Source organism: Xiphophorus hellerii, chromosome 18 (genome assembly GCF_003331165.1).
Source record: "Xiphophorus hellerii strain 12219 chromosome 18, Xiphophorus_hellerii-4.1, whole genome shotgun sequence".
Lineage (NCBI taxonomy): Eukaryota > Metazoa > Chordata > Actinopteri > Cyprinodontiformes > Poeciliidae > Xiphophorus > Xiphophorus hellerii.
Window position 1 is genome coordinate 22,460,261 of NC_045689.1, and position 15,366 is coordinate 22,475,626.

The window sequence follows — 15,366 nt, forward strand, 5'->3', positions numbered from 1 at the left end:
TTTTCCAATTCAAAATCACATTTACTCAACTTCATCTCATTTGAGTATCATACACCAAATCGAGAATCTTTAAAATGCAACCTGAGATTTATGAGACCTGGACTACTTCATATTGAGGCAGATGTGAAATGTAGTGTGTAAATTGGTCACGCCTAGAGTAATTTTTTTTTTTTTCTAAAATGAAAGCAGATGCTTTAAAACATCTGCATGTTGTTTGGATGGATGGATCACTTTGAAAGCACCAAATATCAAAAGCTTCAAAATTAGCTCCAAAATTCTGGAGCCCTCTAGTGAGTTTTTCTATGAAATGTAAGAAGAGTGCTATTTGCTGTGTTTATTTATTTTACATATACTTGAACTGGATTTCAAGCCTTTGGAGGCAAGTCAACAGATTTACTTTTCTTGCTAGTGACTATTTTGAGGTGCGACTGGGTTGTTGATTCAGGGCAGAAAAAAATCTGCTGGTGTTACTGCTCACTACTGCTCGACAGGGACTCACATGCACAAACATGCACACAACAGGACCCGGGGGCCACAGTGCTAAAGACAAAAGCTCAATTTACAACAGAGTTGGTATACAGAACTCCCTCTTAACACAGCTCTTACAGACAGAGCTGTGAGGAATTGTCCTCTTGGGGATTCCTACTGTTTTGTCCTTTTTGGTCACATTTATTATTTCAGATCATCAAACAAAAGTTTAAATCGTAGCGTAAATACAACATAGTGCTATCAAATTATTATCATTTTTGTAGAAAAAAAACCTTACTTTTGATAAAAAAGGACAAAAACAATAGTTTAAAAATAATACTGACACTATAACAAATCATGTCTCAATCTGAATAAACTTGAAAATGAAAGTCATTGACATTTATTAGCCATAAATTGGACTACCTGCTCAGAGTTTATGTGTTTAGTTGTGCTTCTCTCCTAGATGAAGCCACTAAAGGAGCTACTTGTGCCATTAACTCTTTACTTTTTCTTTAATTAAACAAGCACTTATGGACAAGTTTTGTGGAGTTCATTTATTCTTTCCTTTGTATTTAATTTCTATTTTACTTCTTGTGTACTTTCCTCTGTGCATTGCGCTTTATTCTCTTGATATTCAAGTTTTTTCTCATTAAGATTTGTATATCCTACCATGTCAAACTCAGTGTTCTCCATATTATCTGTGTTAATTATTCTCTTACAGATTTATTTCCACCACCATTTGTTTTTCCATTTAGGACATCCATATCACAAGTTATATATTTTTTTGTATATAAATTAGATTTAGAGAACAAAAAAGTTTAAATCACTGAAAAACATAAAGACAGATAAAACCTGCTCAAAATGTCATTTCTAATACCTTTTGGATCAAATGTAAAGGTTGATAAAAAGCAGACAATCCTGTAAGAGTTACTTTTTATGCAGTGTTGCCCAATCAGTTGAAATGTTTTGGTGACACCTAACGGACTGAAGAAGTATTACAACAACATTCCAAACCAGCCAAATTATTTTAAACTTTCTCAGGATAACAAAAGAAGGCAAACCAAAGTTTAAGATGTTTTTTAACAAACATGTCATTGTGTCATATGTTTGGTTATTTGAAATAAGCTTCAGAAAATAAAGCAGGAGATTTTAATTGCAGGAGCTGCGGTATTTATTGTCACAAAGTACATAAGAAGACACAACATATAATAATATTCTTTTTATCGTTATGTTATAAAGTGACCTAATGTGGAGAAAAAAAACAGAACGTGTGTTTAATGTCTTGAAAGAAAAATAAACAACACAAAGAGCAAACAATTAAAAAACATAAAACTATTGACTTATATATATTTTGTGTGGATGCCACATTACAGGTGGCACATTTAGTGGCACCCTATTTTGTTCTGCAGATTTTACTCAGATTGTTTTTTTAATTGACCTTCGATATGAGTATACTTATTCAGTGCTAGAAAATATCTTAAGAAGCAATTGTTAACAAAATCACCAGTGCCAACTCAAACAACTGTCCTAAAATAAATCTAACTGGAGCCATTTTTTTTCATTTATACTTGGAGAATCTTGAAGAAAGAAATAGTAGAAAAACACCCCCACTGTTATGTATGGTGGAGGATCAGTGATGGTGTGGGACTGTTTTTCTTCCATAACCCCTGAGAACTTTACTAGAGTGAATGGCATCCCATTTAACATAGAGAAAAATATAAAATAAAAATCTGGAGAACTTAAAATCTATGAAGTGAAAAAGACAGTCCAGGATTCTGGATAATGTGCAAAAAGGACGAGCTAAATAAACCTCTTTATGTCTCTGATCTATTCACTATTAGATCACTACTAGATATGCTGTTAGATGAGACCAACAGCAGAGAGGCCTGAGAAATATGTTGGATTGAAACAATTGTTTTACAACATAGGATTTATTTCCCTAACTGAATAATTACACTCAGATTAATCATTTGGCTTTATTGAGCTGCTTAAGGTGAGACGAAAATGCAGCAATAAAATTGAAATTCAGTATAATTTCAATTTTATTGAAATTATATTCAGCCTTATACTGAATTGAAATTCAGTATAAGGCTTTTTATGGATGCCAATAAATATGGCTGGGACTTTGTTTTGTATTTTATTATATTTTTTCTAAATCAAAAACTCACAATATGAAAACAAATAGATCTGCATATACCAGAACACTGAACCGTATTTAAGAGAGAATCTTAAAAATGTTTGTGCATAACCATAAAGAAGTGCATCATAAATACCGACACGAGGAAAAAGAAAAAGAAAGGAAAAAAAAAGAAGTGAACCCATTTGTTAACCTAGAACGTGGAACCCAAACTAAACATGCATTTCACATATCTCAGGGTGAAAACTATTTTCCAAACGGCTGTCAGTGCTGTGAGGAGTTGAGAGTCTGATCGCTGGGGTCTGCGCACTCTGCCTCCACAGGCAGGTGGCTGACTGGGATGCCCACTGGAGGACGGACCCTCCTCACCGGGCTGAAACTGCGGGGGGACGATCCCGGAGAGTTCGCCGGGGAGCGAGCCGGAGAGCAGACAGGACGTATCAGGGGAGCGGGGAGGGGCTGAGGGAGAGGCTGTGCAAGCGGAGACGGGCTGCGGGGGTACCGGCGGGGAGTGGACCAGATCGGTCGCTCAGTTCTGTTGGTGGTCGGGGGGAGGACTGGAACATAGGTGGCAGGGATATTAATTTCTGATTGGACAGCAGTGTTGCCAGAGGACTCTTCCAGATGCTCCAGAGTCTCCTAAAATAATAAAAGAAAAAAACATACATAAATGTGTTTAACTCAATTTTTTTGGGTAAAATTTTAAATCTTTTGCCTATTCTATTCTATTCTATTCTATTCTATTCTATTCTATTTAACAGTAAGGGACTGAATACAACCACAAAATAACATTTTCAGATTATAATAAAAAAACAAAAAACAGCAGTTTTTTGCCTTCAGCTTAACATTTTGTCACTTTGTGTTTGTTCATCCTGTAAAATCCCAATGTGGTATAATGTGAAAAAAAAATTAAAATAGTTCAAATAGTTCAGATTAAAACCTTTACTAAACAAATTTAGTCCTAATTTTCTTCTTATGACTCGATCTGATCCTATTGCTTTTTTTTTCCCCAAAGAATGTCTGAACAATCTGACAATTAAAATTATTTATGTAACTCTTCTTTTAAGTCAAAAGTTACAAAAAAAAACTTGCACATCTCTTAAAAAACAATGAGTAGGAATATGCTGCACTTTATGGGTTATACATTATAAATGTACATTTTTAACTCGACAGGATGCTACCACTGTGCTTGTGGGCATGCTTAGATTTTGCTTTATGCTTTTAGTCAGGTTCAGCCTCAAAGAGAGAAAACATGAAGATGTAGCAATCCTAAATAGAGGTCTTGTAAATAAATGAGTGACTTACATCTTCGTTGAGAACATAAAGAGGCATGGGGCTCCTTCGGCCAAGCGTACTTGGCTTTGGTACCACATCAACTGCAAAAGACAATCCGATTACATGATTTAGGCATAATCAAGAAATGCTGTTATTTGGTACTTTAGTAGTTCTGGTCGTTTCTGCCATTGTGTCCAGGACTGTAGTTTATCATGTACATTTATGATCTGTACTTTTAGTAGTTTAGGTAATTAGGACTTTGACCTCCCTCCTGCATGCCTGCCCGTATTCAGGTCTTCCAAACAAGGCAGCTTCATACCCAACTTGTTGAGCTACAAAATGAAGTTGTCTGTCACAGAACTTCAGTTCATACCTTGAGGAGGGTTTGTTGACTTGGCAAACTAGTGATTTGCAGCAAGGTGAAACATGTCATGATAAAGTTTTCTTATTTTATACTTTTTGGAACATACTGGAAAGGGAAATGTTGGCAGCGTTTTTGGAAATATCCGAGGTAAGGTAAGTGTCTACATTCTAGAGGGGATGAACACAAAGTCATGTTTGTAGCTGCTGACTGAGCTCATTGTGCTGATTGCTAACACAAGTTTAAATTGTAGCTGCTCCTTCACTCTCGCAGTTCAACTTTATCTCTGTTCCTTGTATAAATAAATCATAACCATTCATAGTATCATAGTAACAAGATTTATATTTTGAATTCTGTCTGTAAATAGAAATGGGTAAAAATCAGTTTTAGGAGGACAAGACTTTACAAACACTGGAGATCGGATACTGGTCACAAATTTTTGATTGACACTCTTCTCATTTTAGATATGCTATTTATTTCCTGAATTTATTTACCAGAATATAAAATACTTATTCAGTTTTAAGATATGTATGAACAGAGCAGAATATAGCACCAACAACACATACACATTTGCGTATTTACTGTGCAAGCCAATTTAAGAATAACTGGACTTAACTACAACCACTAGATGGCAGCAGAGTACTTCTACTAAGACCTTTGTTATCTGTTAAATACACACCAACAGTAATTAGTGGTATACATACACCACACTGTGTTGTTAAAGGAGGACTCACTGCTTAAACTAATATAGACTCTAGTCTACAAGGAGTTGGGATTACACTGACTTGTTAGTGATGCTTGGATCAAACCTATTCCCAAATCCAGCATAACATAATTTAAATCTTCCTTACAGCTTAAAAAAGGATCAAGTTAAACTGTTTCTCACCATCATGGCCATTTTCACTTTGCTCCATGTAGATAGGAGCTCTTTGGGGAACAGGTCGATGCTTCTTTCTGCAACATACACCAAAGAAACATCCACTTATGCTAAAAAAAAATAACTTAAACTTTCTGATAAACTCAGACACAGCAAATATCATGGCTTTTTTTTTTCATTTCACAGCTGAGCTACTTGAAATTCTTGTCACATTATTGTTTGCTTTATCAAAGCCTCTCAGAGTAGAAGGAAAAACAGGCTGAGAGGAAAAGTGTTGGAAAAGAAGGGGAGGGAGATAAAAGAACAGCTCCTACTTGGAAGGTTTCCAGCAAGCACACACTGTCACCAGGGTGATTAGGAGGAATATGCCCCCGGTGGACAGGATGATGTATAACGAGCTCCGTCCTAAACCAGAGTGGTAGACAGAGAAAAGGATAACATAGAAAGAAAGGCATTAATAAAAGTGTAGTTAAAGTTCTGCCTTTTAAACATACGGTAGCTGCTGTAATTAAATCCGAAACCTTTCTGGTCAGTTCTTTTGTTGCGTTTCTTTTTGTCTTACTGGGACTCCGATCGGCATGACTTGGATGCGGTGGACAACAGAGGAGTCACTCTGAGATTTTGTGTGGCGCTGCTATGCATGCAGAGGAAGTGTGGAGCATGTCGGAGGGCCTGTAGCAATCTGCTCATGCATCACATAACAGTACAGCAATAATGAAGTCAGAATTACTGAGGCTCACTGAGGCAAAGCGCTCTCCCCACCTGCCTCCTTTTCCGTCTCCCTCCTCACAAATAACTCTTCATTCATTGGATTAAACGGCCCCCGCCCATCATCTCTCCCAGCCTGGTTTGCAGTTCTGCCCTGGCGCCCCATAACAGCCGCTCTGAGGCGCCGCTCTTACGAACACAGCCGGGATTTGCACTGGTCGTCAACAACATTGTTAGGGAGGCCGGGATGCCTGTGTACTGGCTGCCCTGAGTTGATAATTGCTTTGATGGGCCCCTGAAAATGAACGGTTGGTAAACAAAGTACTGAAAGTCCTGAGACACACTTCATTTTTGCATATTTTGCTTCTGTAAAGTAAGGTGGTCTTAAGTCTTTCTTTCAGCTTTCTGTATGTTTTACAAAGACTTTCCTTAAACCTCGACTGCTTTTCCAGTCAGTCATGTACGGTATGTTTTCTTTTCTTTTTTTTTTTTTTTTTTAATTTAGAGATGATAAAAGGCTTCCAAACTCATGGGATGTTCTACTTACCTAAAAATGTACAACTGCAAACCTTTGCTTAAGCTAACTTAAAAACATGAAGTCTAAATATCAATGTGTTATTTAGCTCAAAATATTCCTAAATTGGGATCATCCACAAATGCTTGTGGTTTTAGTTAATGAGCCAACATTTAGAAAACATCCTTAAAATAAACATTAATTTATTTCTACAGCCAGTTTGCAAAAAAAAAAATCTCATGAAAGCTCGCAGTCATGCAGAACTTGTTCAATTTGCTTTAAAATATAACTTTTGTTATATATATGTTGCTATAAACCCCTTCAAATTAAGTAATTAATATACTCTTCATAAAAATAAAATAAAAAAACACGCAAAAGCTGCCGCCTCTCTTCCATACATTTATGATATCTGGGATTTTCCATTTAACTGAACCAGGGAGAGTCAAACATTGATTCTGATCAATTTTGTTGTTGTTGGAAGTCATTTGTAAATATAATGCCAAACCAGCAATTAGTCTCTCCTGAGAAATATAAAAATTTGTTAGTATGAGCAACATTGACAGTGTTAAGCTTAAAATGTTTTGTAAAGGTAGACTTATTATCCCTGATATGTGAATGGGTATATTTACATTTATAGGAACAAATACAATGTAAAATGTTTGAGGGATTTCAGCACAAATGTCATCAAGTAGCAATGGTAGTTTCCAAAAGCATATTTTTCATTCATGTAACATTTCCATTTCTTAGTATTTGCTTATGTCTTCTGTCTCACATTTATTCACCCAAATATTTTTATGTTGTCAAAATTGGACATAGACTGTAAAGAAAACTAGTCAAAAACCAGTCACAAGTCAGAGGTCAAACTTTAAAAGAAGTTGGAAAAGCCTATTAAAAGAACTATTGATCAAGACCAATATAAGAAATTAAAACAAATTGTATATAAATCAATATTCAGTGTTCAATGTAACTGTTCAAAGGTTCTGTACTCAAGCACAATATTTCAGATATTTTCACCTTAAATTTTTTAGAGCTGAAAAAATGTTTTGAGGCAAGACTTTGATGCATTTAGGACAAATTACACAGCTCAACTCAACAGGTTTTGCTTGTCCATCATCTCCTTCCTCTTGTGATCTTGTGTTAGTAAAGCTTCTGGCAGCGTAACATGTCACCTACTGTAGACGGTGAGCCGAACTGGGACGCTCTTCATGCTGCTGATGGAGTTCTCTACTGTGCAGGCATAGATGTCGTCATCGGACATCAGGACGCGTGAGATGGTCAACACCTTCTGGTCGTGTGAAAGCAGAAGGCGTGAGTCATTGGTCAGCACCTTCCCTCCTTTTAGCCAACTGTATGTGGGCTTTGTGCCGTTATCGTGGGAGCAGTGGAGGTGGAAATGCTCGCTGTACTCCAGGACGGAAGAAGCCATCATCTGGATGTAAGGTTTTGACACAGGAACTGAGGAGGATAACAGGACCAAAGTACAAGTACAGCACAAAGACGCAGAACATGGTGAAACAGTTTTATATTTTCGGTCACTTATATAAGTATTTCAAGCCTGTATTTCTTGCAATTTTGATGATTGTGTCTCACGGGGAATGTAAAATATAGTCTATAGTATTGAGATCTACTAATCTATTTCACTGTGTAAAATAAGTGACAAAAAATATTCATTTTTTATGATATTCTATTTTGAGCTGCACTTGTATAGTGGGTTTGAGAGTGAATTTCTTATGATAGGAAACTCACTAACACAGCCCATAGACCCATATTGCAATCACACTGTTTTGACAATGTTATTTTTCATACACACATATACACATAAATATATTATTTAAAAATAAACAGCATGGTATGTTATTTAAAACCAATGTGGTGCACAAAGTTAGTCTGAATACCATCCACAGTCAGCTCAATGTAGTGCTCTCCGGTGAATGTGTCGTCTGTGATGGAGATTTCGACCTCGTACGTCCCTTCATCTGATAGCTGCAGGTTGTGGAGCAGCAGGGAGCCATTCTCGAACACCTGGATTCGGTGGCGATACTCAGGCCTCAGGTTTCCGATGATCTCTGTGCCGATTGACTGAACGACGGTGACAGGCTTTACTTTGTCCTTCTTGACCTGCCACTTGATGACAGGCTTGTCAGCGCTGCTGCTGGAGTAGCTGACCGACAAGAGGGCCTCTCTGCCCACCGTGCCCCTCACCACTTGGGTCTGGCTGGTCACGTTCACGCCAAGTGCCTCACCTGGAGGGCAGGGAGACAGTGGTGAGGTCAAGAACTGATGGAAAAATGTGCAGTTGAGAGAGTATTCAGACCTTGTTCACTTCTTAAATATTTTTTTTCCCACAATAAGTCCACAAAGTTATTCATTTTATTGGCATTTTATGTGACAGGCAATTGCAACATGGTGCTTAATTGTGAAGAGGGGGATAGTAATTTTTTTTCATTTTACTCATAAAATTCCAAAAAGTGTGATCTGTCTTTGCATTGTACTAAGTTTCATTAAATCAACACTTTGCTGAATCACCTTTATGCGGCTACTGCTGCAGATCTTTTGAGATTTTGTCTCTTATTTATTTAGCGACTGAAAGATTTGGGTTATAAAAGAGCTGAAACTTTTCAGATCGAATGGACATTGTCTTTCATAATAATTTGCTATATGTTGTCGCAGATTCTCAGTGAAATAATATAAAAAATGAACATTGTTGGAACTACACCATTTCATTGCCAATATGGCTGAAATGTTTAGGATAATCATCCTGCAGGAATGTGAGCTTTCAGCTTTTCTTCACAAAATAAATCAGTTTTGCTTCAGGATTGTCCATGATCCTGCGATGCATGACAAGCCTGCCTGTCTCTGCAGAGGAAACGGATCACCACAACACCATGTGAGCCAAGGATTTCTATTGGTCCTCCAGAGTCACAGTAGACTTCCTGCTTGCTTCTCTGATTAATGTTCTGCCAACCCCCGAGGAAAGTGACAGGCTTTATCTGTCACTTGTTGATGAGTAGTATAAAAACCAGCTGTGAATAGTTGGGGAAATGTTGTGCAGCAATCTGATCAGATTAACTGAGGGAAGGTGAGAAATAATAAAAACAGAAATGAACACAGAGTTAAACAAGAATTAAACAGGGACTTTTAAAGTAAGTGAAAAACAATTAGAGCCTACCTCGATACAAAATTAGCAGAACACAAGGAAGATGTAAGAAACTCAGTACAAAGAAACTCTGAAGGGAACATTCCTTTGGTGTAGCTGTTTGTTTTTAATCTGTACAATAGAATAATTTATTTTTCTTAAATATTATCCCTTTCTGTTGCCCCTGTTTGGTTTCAGTGTGTCATATTGCATTATAGACCCTGAAGCTGATCTGCAAAGTCCAACATGTAGTCTAAAGATAGCTGCTGATGGTTCATGCCCCCACACTATTTGAAAGAGTCGTTCGCTGTTCAGTTTCTCTGTTGTTATCGACAGAAAATCATCTACATATTTCTTGCCTCGTGGCAAGTTTGGCACACCTACAACGATGAGCAACTGTCATGAACTAATTAGTTGACCTCTCGTATCATGAACAACTTTTTTTCCTTTAAGCTTTTTGGAAGGTGGCCAACGTGAGTGGTGTTAGAAACAAATAATTCAAAAATCAGAGGATGAAAAGGTTATGCAGGGGTGGGGGGAATGCCTTTTAAAAAGATGTGAAACTTTTTAGAAGATCTCTCTTTTTTGATTATAACAACTTCCTCTTCAGTGAGTGAAGCGAAGCGCTCCAGAGACTGACTTAATGACACGCATGCCTGTTTTTATTTGATCCGATACATCTCAATCGCTAATCTGCTTCTCAGCAACTCACTGCTGGAATTTCCCATGACCTCTCAGGGAGAGAGAACAAACCTTGTACTAATTTTGATTTGTGTTCCCCTGTTATTGCCCACCTCCTAGGGGCTTATGGGGCTAAGGCTTTATATTGTAAGTCACATTTTACCTTTACAGCAGAGCCCTGTCTGGGAAACCAAACAAAACAAAGCCATTATGTTCACAGTGGAGGTAGCTATAACTCAGCCATAGCTGGACACATGGAGGTCCATGCATTGGCTGCGAGCCTGATGGAGGGCATCCTACTGTTCGGCTCCAGTGATGGAGAGATCAGCCTGTGAGAGAGGGAGAGTCTGTGACGCTCTTTTACAGAGAAGCAGTTAGCAGGGCATCGCCTCATTGCTGTGGTAACCGTTTGGTCCCCTTGACAAGAGTTGCCAAGGCAATAACACAAAGGGCACGATTGTTGCAATGAGTTTCCTCCCTTGAAAAGAGCGAGCAAGCGAGAGAGAAAGAGAGAGAGAGAGAGGCTTACAGAGAGAAATTCTTTGTCACTGGTGAAGCTGGAGATAGACACAGGATCCAGTGATTCTAACCAAATGTAGCCTGCTTGGGTACATTGGGCCCATGGTACTGTTGTAAAATTTATTTTTCTCGGTTAGTCGTCTGGAACGAGCATTTAAAAATATTAACTGTTCTTAATCATCACTCTTGACCTTGTATTGTCCTCTTCATATACTCTCTTAATGGCCTCTTCAAGTTCCCTTTGGGCACAAAGTGGGAACTCAGCAAACCCATTCAGAGACAAAGCGCACGAACACAAAAGGCAAAATCTCGTAGACTCATTTAACCTCTCGCTTATTTCCATTTGAAGAATGATGTCAGGGATAAAAAAAAAAGAAGTTAACACCCTTCAGGTTTTCCAGGTGACAACTATTTCAAATGTTCTGTTAGTTTGGTTAACTTTCTTGATTGGACGGCAAATATCGGCACCTACCCGTGAAGAGGACGAGGAGGAGGTAGAGGCCGAAGAGCGTCAACAGTGGAGGAATGTCCCTGAAGTTGCTGAATTTGGAGGAGGGCTTCCTCTTTACCTTCATCTTGTGTCCTGGGCAGAGTGTTTCTCCCGCTCAGTGAGCATGGTTTATCCACCCTGGGCACGTCTCTGTGGCACAGCACTCTCTCCACTGCCTGCCTGCCTGCGACGCTGGCCTCTGCCTGGTCACACTGAGCCCCACTCTCCCCACAGCACCCCACTCACAGCCAACAACAGCCAACTGTGTGTGCGTGTGTGTGTGTGTGTTCATGTGACACAGAGACAGTGTGGTTGGAGTAGATCAGCCCTTCTTTTCTTCCTAACTTTGATCTTTAAAAGTAGGGGATGAAAGGAAAACGTGTTTTAAACAGGCCTTATTGTGTTTGTTCGCTTTTGAAGCCTCGTAATCTACAAACAGAATTAAATGTTAATGTTTTTGCTTTGTGACTAGTTTAAATAAATCAGTAACTCTTAAAGGAACACGCAAAGTGCCTTTTTTGGCTGCTTTTGTCTCACTGTTCTGTGCTTATTCACAGCATAAAGCACATTGTATGTAAACATGCAGTTAACCAAAGAAAGTAAATCTCTGAAGGCTATTTTCTGTTCCAGCCTTTGACCAGGTACATCAGTGGTATATTACAGTGCCTCGCTAATGTCCTTCTTCTGCACCTTGAAAATTTCAACATTTTGTCAGATTTCAATCATAAACATTGATATATTTTACCATAATTTCTTTCTTTTTGCTGTAGCCTATACAGGAGACTCAGCAAAACGCTACGTGGTGTGCAAAACGAAAAGAGCACATAACCCTGAACACGGCGTCCCCTCTGTGAGACATGGTAGTGGCAGCATCATCCTTTGAGAAAAATATTGATTAGCATGGACAAGGAAGAAAGATTGAAGGGTGGAGCTAATTACAGGCCAATTCTGAAGAAAACCTGTTAGAGGCAGTAACAGACTTGCTACTGGGGCAAAGGTCAGCCTTTGTCCACCAGGATTATGAATCTGACTAGTATGATGGAATGGTTTGGATGAAATCATATGCATGTGTTAGAAGGTCTAAATCCATAGTTTGAAATTTACAGCTGCTCTCCATCCACTTTTTCTGATCTTGAACTATCTTGCGAAGAATGACCAAGTATTTCAGCTACAAATCTGGGAGAAACATCCTAAAAGACTTTCTGCTGTGATTGCAGTGAAAGCAGGTTCTATGAAGTCTTACGTCAGGGATTTTGAATCCAGAGGTAAAAAAAAGCAACATCTTTTAGATTCTTATTTGATGAAAGTGAAAGTGACATAAATACTTTTTACACATATGTGAAAAGTTCAAAGGGGATGCATACTTTTGCAAGGTACTGCGCCTGTTTATTTATTTTATGACAAAACGAGCAGCAAATTACTGAACCATTATAAACAATGAACTTATACTTACTTTGTCCTCTAGGTGGAGTAGAGGCTGCATCAAGACAGCAACTTCTCATCTGAGAAACAAAGTGAGCAGTAGGGGGGGGGATGCATCAAAAGAACAGTCTAGGCCATGTTTTCACATTAAAGCTGTGCAAAACTGAAGGAAAAACATCAAATGCACTGCTGGGAAAAAAAGACCTAAGAAGCAGCAGATGAGGCAGAAAACTTTAATTGAAAGACTTTAACACCATACAACTTTTGCCCAGTACCAGATGTTTTTTTTTTACTTTTTATTTTTTTAAGTTTGTCGAATTATTTCATTCCAGATATATAAGTCTTTGCATGTGGTCTGATGAGTCAGCAGCCATTATAAGTGATCTATCTCTCCGACTTCCAGACTCTCTCTTTTAATCTGGATATTGTTGGAAACAAAGGTCGCCTCTCTCCAGAGTGGGAATCATGGTTGACGAAGAGCTGCAGGACTGTGGGAGCAGCTACTGTTTTAGTCACCCAAACGTTCAGCCCCCTGTGTACCGTGCCATCAAAGTCGAACCTCTTCCCCTCACCTCTGCCCTCGCTAAAAAGCAGACCTCGCCACTCCTCTCATCCCCTAATGGTCTCTGAGTCAAGTGGGACTCTTCTTCTCCGACATGAAAGGCAGAAAGGGAAACAGACTGAGAGATTCAGACAGTTTTAGCTTAATGTCTCATGACTGAAGCCACTGTTGTTCTCACTAAAGTTATTCGCCAGACGTTTTTGTAAAATCAACCAAACTCAATATAGATTACTATATTGAGTTTGAATATGTCAAGGTTGTTTTTCAAAAGATTTTCTATTTTGCTGTTTTACTCAACATGTCTCTGACGATATGGGGCATAGAGCATATCTCAAAATCTGAGATCTATTATATCTATGTTGTGATTTTCCCACCTACTTAGATTTATTTTTAAAATTCTTTCTTTATATGTATTTAATTGGCCTCATTAGCACCATATGTAAAATACTGCATGGATTTCAGAAAACTATGGCAATCATAAAACATGTGGAAGCATTTTGAGAAGAAGCCAAGGCTCACTCTGTAAAAAATGGATTTTTTTTTGGTCTAAAATCTTTAGTGATTATTTAAAGTGAAATTGCTATAAGAAGCAGCCTGGTAAATGAGTTGCATTAAGATTATTTTCCAAGTCCCAACTATTATGTCTGCCCATGCCATTGCAATTGGGAAACATTGCAATGGCATGTTCTCATATGAGAAGGAAGAAAAGGGAAAGGGAAACAATCTCCCTTTTCAGAAAGAAAGATATTCTTGAAGTCTCATGTAAAGATTCAAACAGGATTATAAGTAGTTAAAGTTCTGGATTCTTGTTCCTCCTGTGATGTCATCGACCCAAATACACACAAAGTAGGGTTGGAGCGTTTCCTCTTCAGTGTGGAAATCCATACGACATTTCTCAGCTGCGCTTTTTTTCTTTGACATTTATTAGTGGAAAAACAAGCAAAGAAAAAATTATGTTGGCAACATTTTTTCTTCCTGATTAACTTATGGTTGTGACAAAGTGTATCCTTCCCCCCCCCCCCCTTAAACTAGGCCTTTCTCTTCACTGTCAGAATTCAATCTACCGCGCAAAGTGGGTGTTGTGCTATGTTTGGAGGTGTGCATAATATTGATTGTTCACCCACAGTCATTAAAGAGACAGCAGAACGTGGCCATGGCACCTCTGGGACTGAGTAGGAGAAAAGAATAGGTCCAAATAAAACCCATAGAGGATGTTTATGAGATTGAGGAGGAGGAGGAGAAGTAATGTCAGCCTGAGAGGGAAGTGTTTGCACTCTGCCATTGCCAAACCACTTCTAACGAGATGTCGGCTGTCCTATCTCTACAGCTGGTGACACAGCCCATCATTTGCGTACGTGTGTCTGCGTGTGTGACAGTGTGTGTGCATGAGAGACGGTGGGAATGAGTGACTCGAGTGTTGATGAGCATGTTAAAGTATGGGCTGTGTTCTTCCTGTGTGAGGAAGCATGTGCAGCTCGGGTTTGTGCAGTGTGCTGCGTGGCTCAGATGTGTGTGGGTGGGCTGAGTGGGTGCACAGGGAGACTGAAGATGCACTATCCTGTTTCTCATAAAGTGAACAAGACTGCCTCGGCAGATAGGGAGAAATGGAGGAACACTTCTGTGGTTTAGCCAGCCTTATTGTAATAAGTCGTCTATTATTGAAAACGGCTCCTTGCGAAGTTATTTATACCGCTTGACCTTTTTCCACATCTGTTGCGTCACAACCTCATGATATTAGAAAAACACAAAGTAGAGAGCAACTGGGAAGGATAGGGAGACATAATATTCAAAACTTTTTTTTCTAAGAGTGAAAATCTGAACAGTATGGCATGTACTTGCACTTACTCACCTATGTAGATATTTTTCCCAAACCACCTGTTCAAACTTCAACATTCGTTCTTCTAGAAATAGATCAGGCTGCTCAATCAAATATGAGTTTTTCAGGTCTGGACTTTGACTAGACCATTCTTAGACATGAACATACTATGATAATTCCCATCATAGTTCTGGATCAATGTTAACATTATTACATTGTAGAAGATCACATTCTTAAGTCTCTTCAAATATAAGATTCCCATCTATCCTCACATAAACTGTTTCTTACTGGTACCTTCACAAGAATGCATTCACACATCATGACGCTGCTACCACCATGTTACAATGTGGAGATGGTGTGTTCAAGCATTGAGTTTGGAATGTAAACCTAAAATTTCCAT

General features: G+C 38.6%; 1 protein-coding gene across 1 annotated transcript; it reads right to left on the reverse strand.

Moving 5' to 3' along the window:
• Positions 1 to 2,591: 2,591 nt before the first annotated feature.
• Positions 2,592 to 11,446, reverse strand: hepacama (hepatic and glial cell adhesion molecule a). Its single transcript, XM_032546095.1, has 7 exons — positions 11,149 to 11,446; positions 8,236 to 8,583; positions 7,514 to 7,795; positions 5,433 to 5,523; positions 5,128 to 5,195; positions 3,911 to 3,981; positions 2,592 to 3,244 (listed from the first exon to the last, which is right to left on the reverse strand). The coding sequence occupies exons 1-7, from the start codon at positions 11,249 to 11,251 to the stop codon at positions 2,870 to 2,872; spliced, it is 1,338 nt and encodes a 445-aa protein (XP_032401986.1). The 5' UTR covers positions 11,252 to 11,446; the 3' UTR covers positions 2,592 to 2,869.
• Between the last annotated feature and the right edge of the window lie 3,920 nt (positions 11,447 to 15,366).

What these genes read in the sequence shown, in the direction of transcription:
- hepacama (XM_032546095.1), bottom strand. Translation starts at nt 11,251, where the DNA reads ATGAAGGTAAAGAGGAAGCCCTCCTCCAAATTCAGCAACTTCAGGGAC. An exon ending in AAGTGAAAATGGCCATGATG is followed by an intron (nt 3,982 to 5,127) that starts GTGAGAAACAGT and finishes TGTCTTTTGCAG; the next exon opens with TTGATGTGGTACCAAAGCCA. An exon ending in TTTATGTTCTCAACGAAGAT is followed by an intron (nt 3,245 to 3,910) that starts GTAAGTCACTCA and finishes TTATTATTTTAG; the next exon opens with GAGACTCTGGAGCATCTGGA.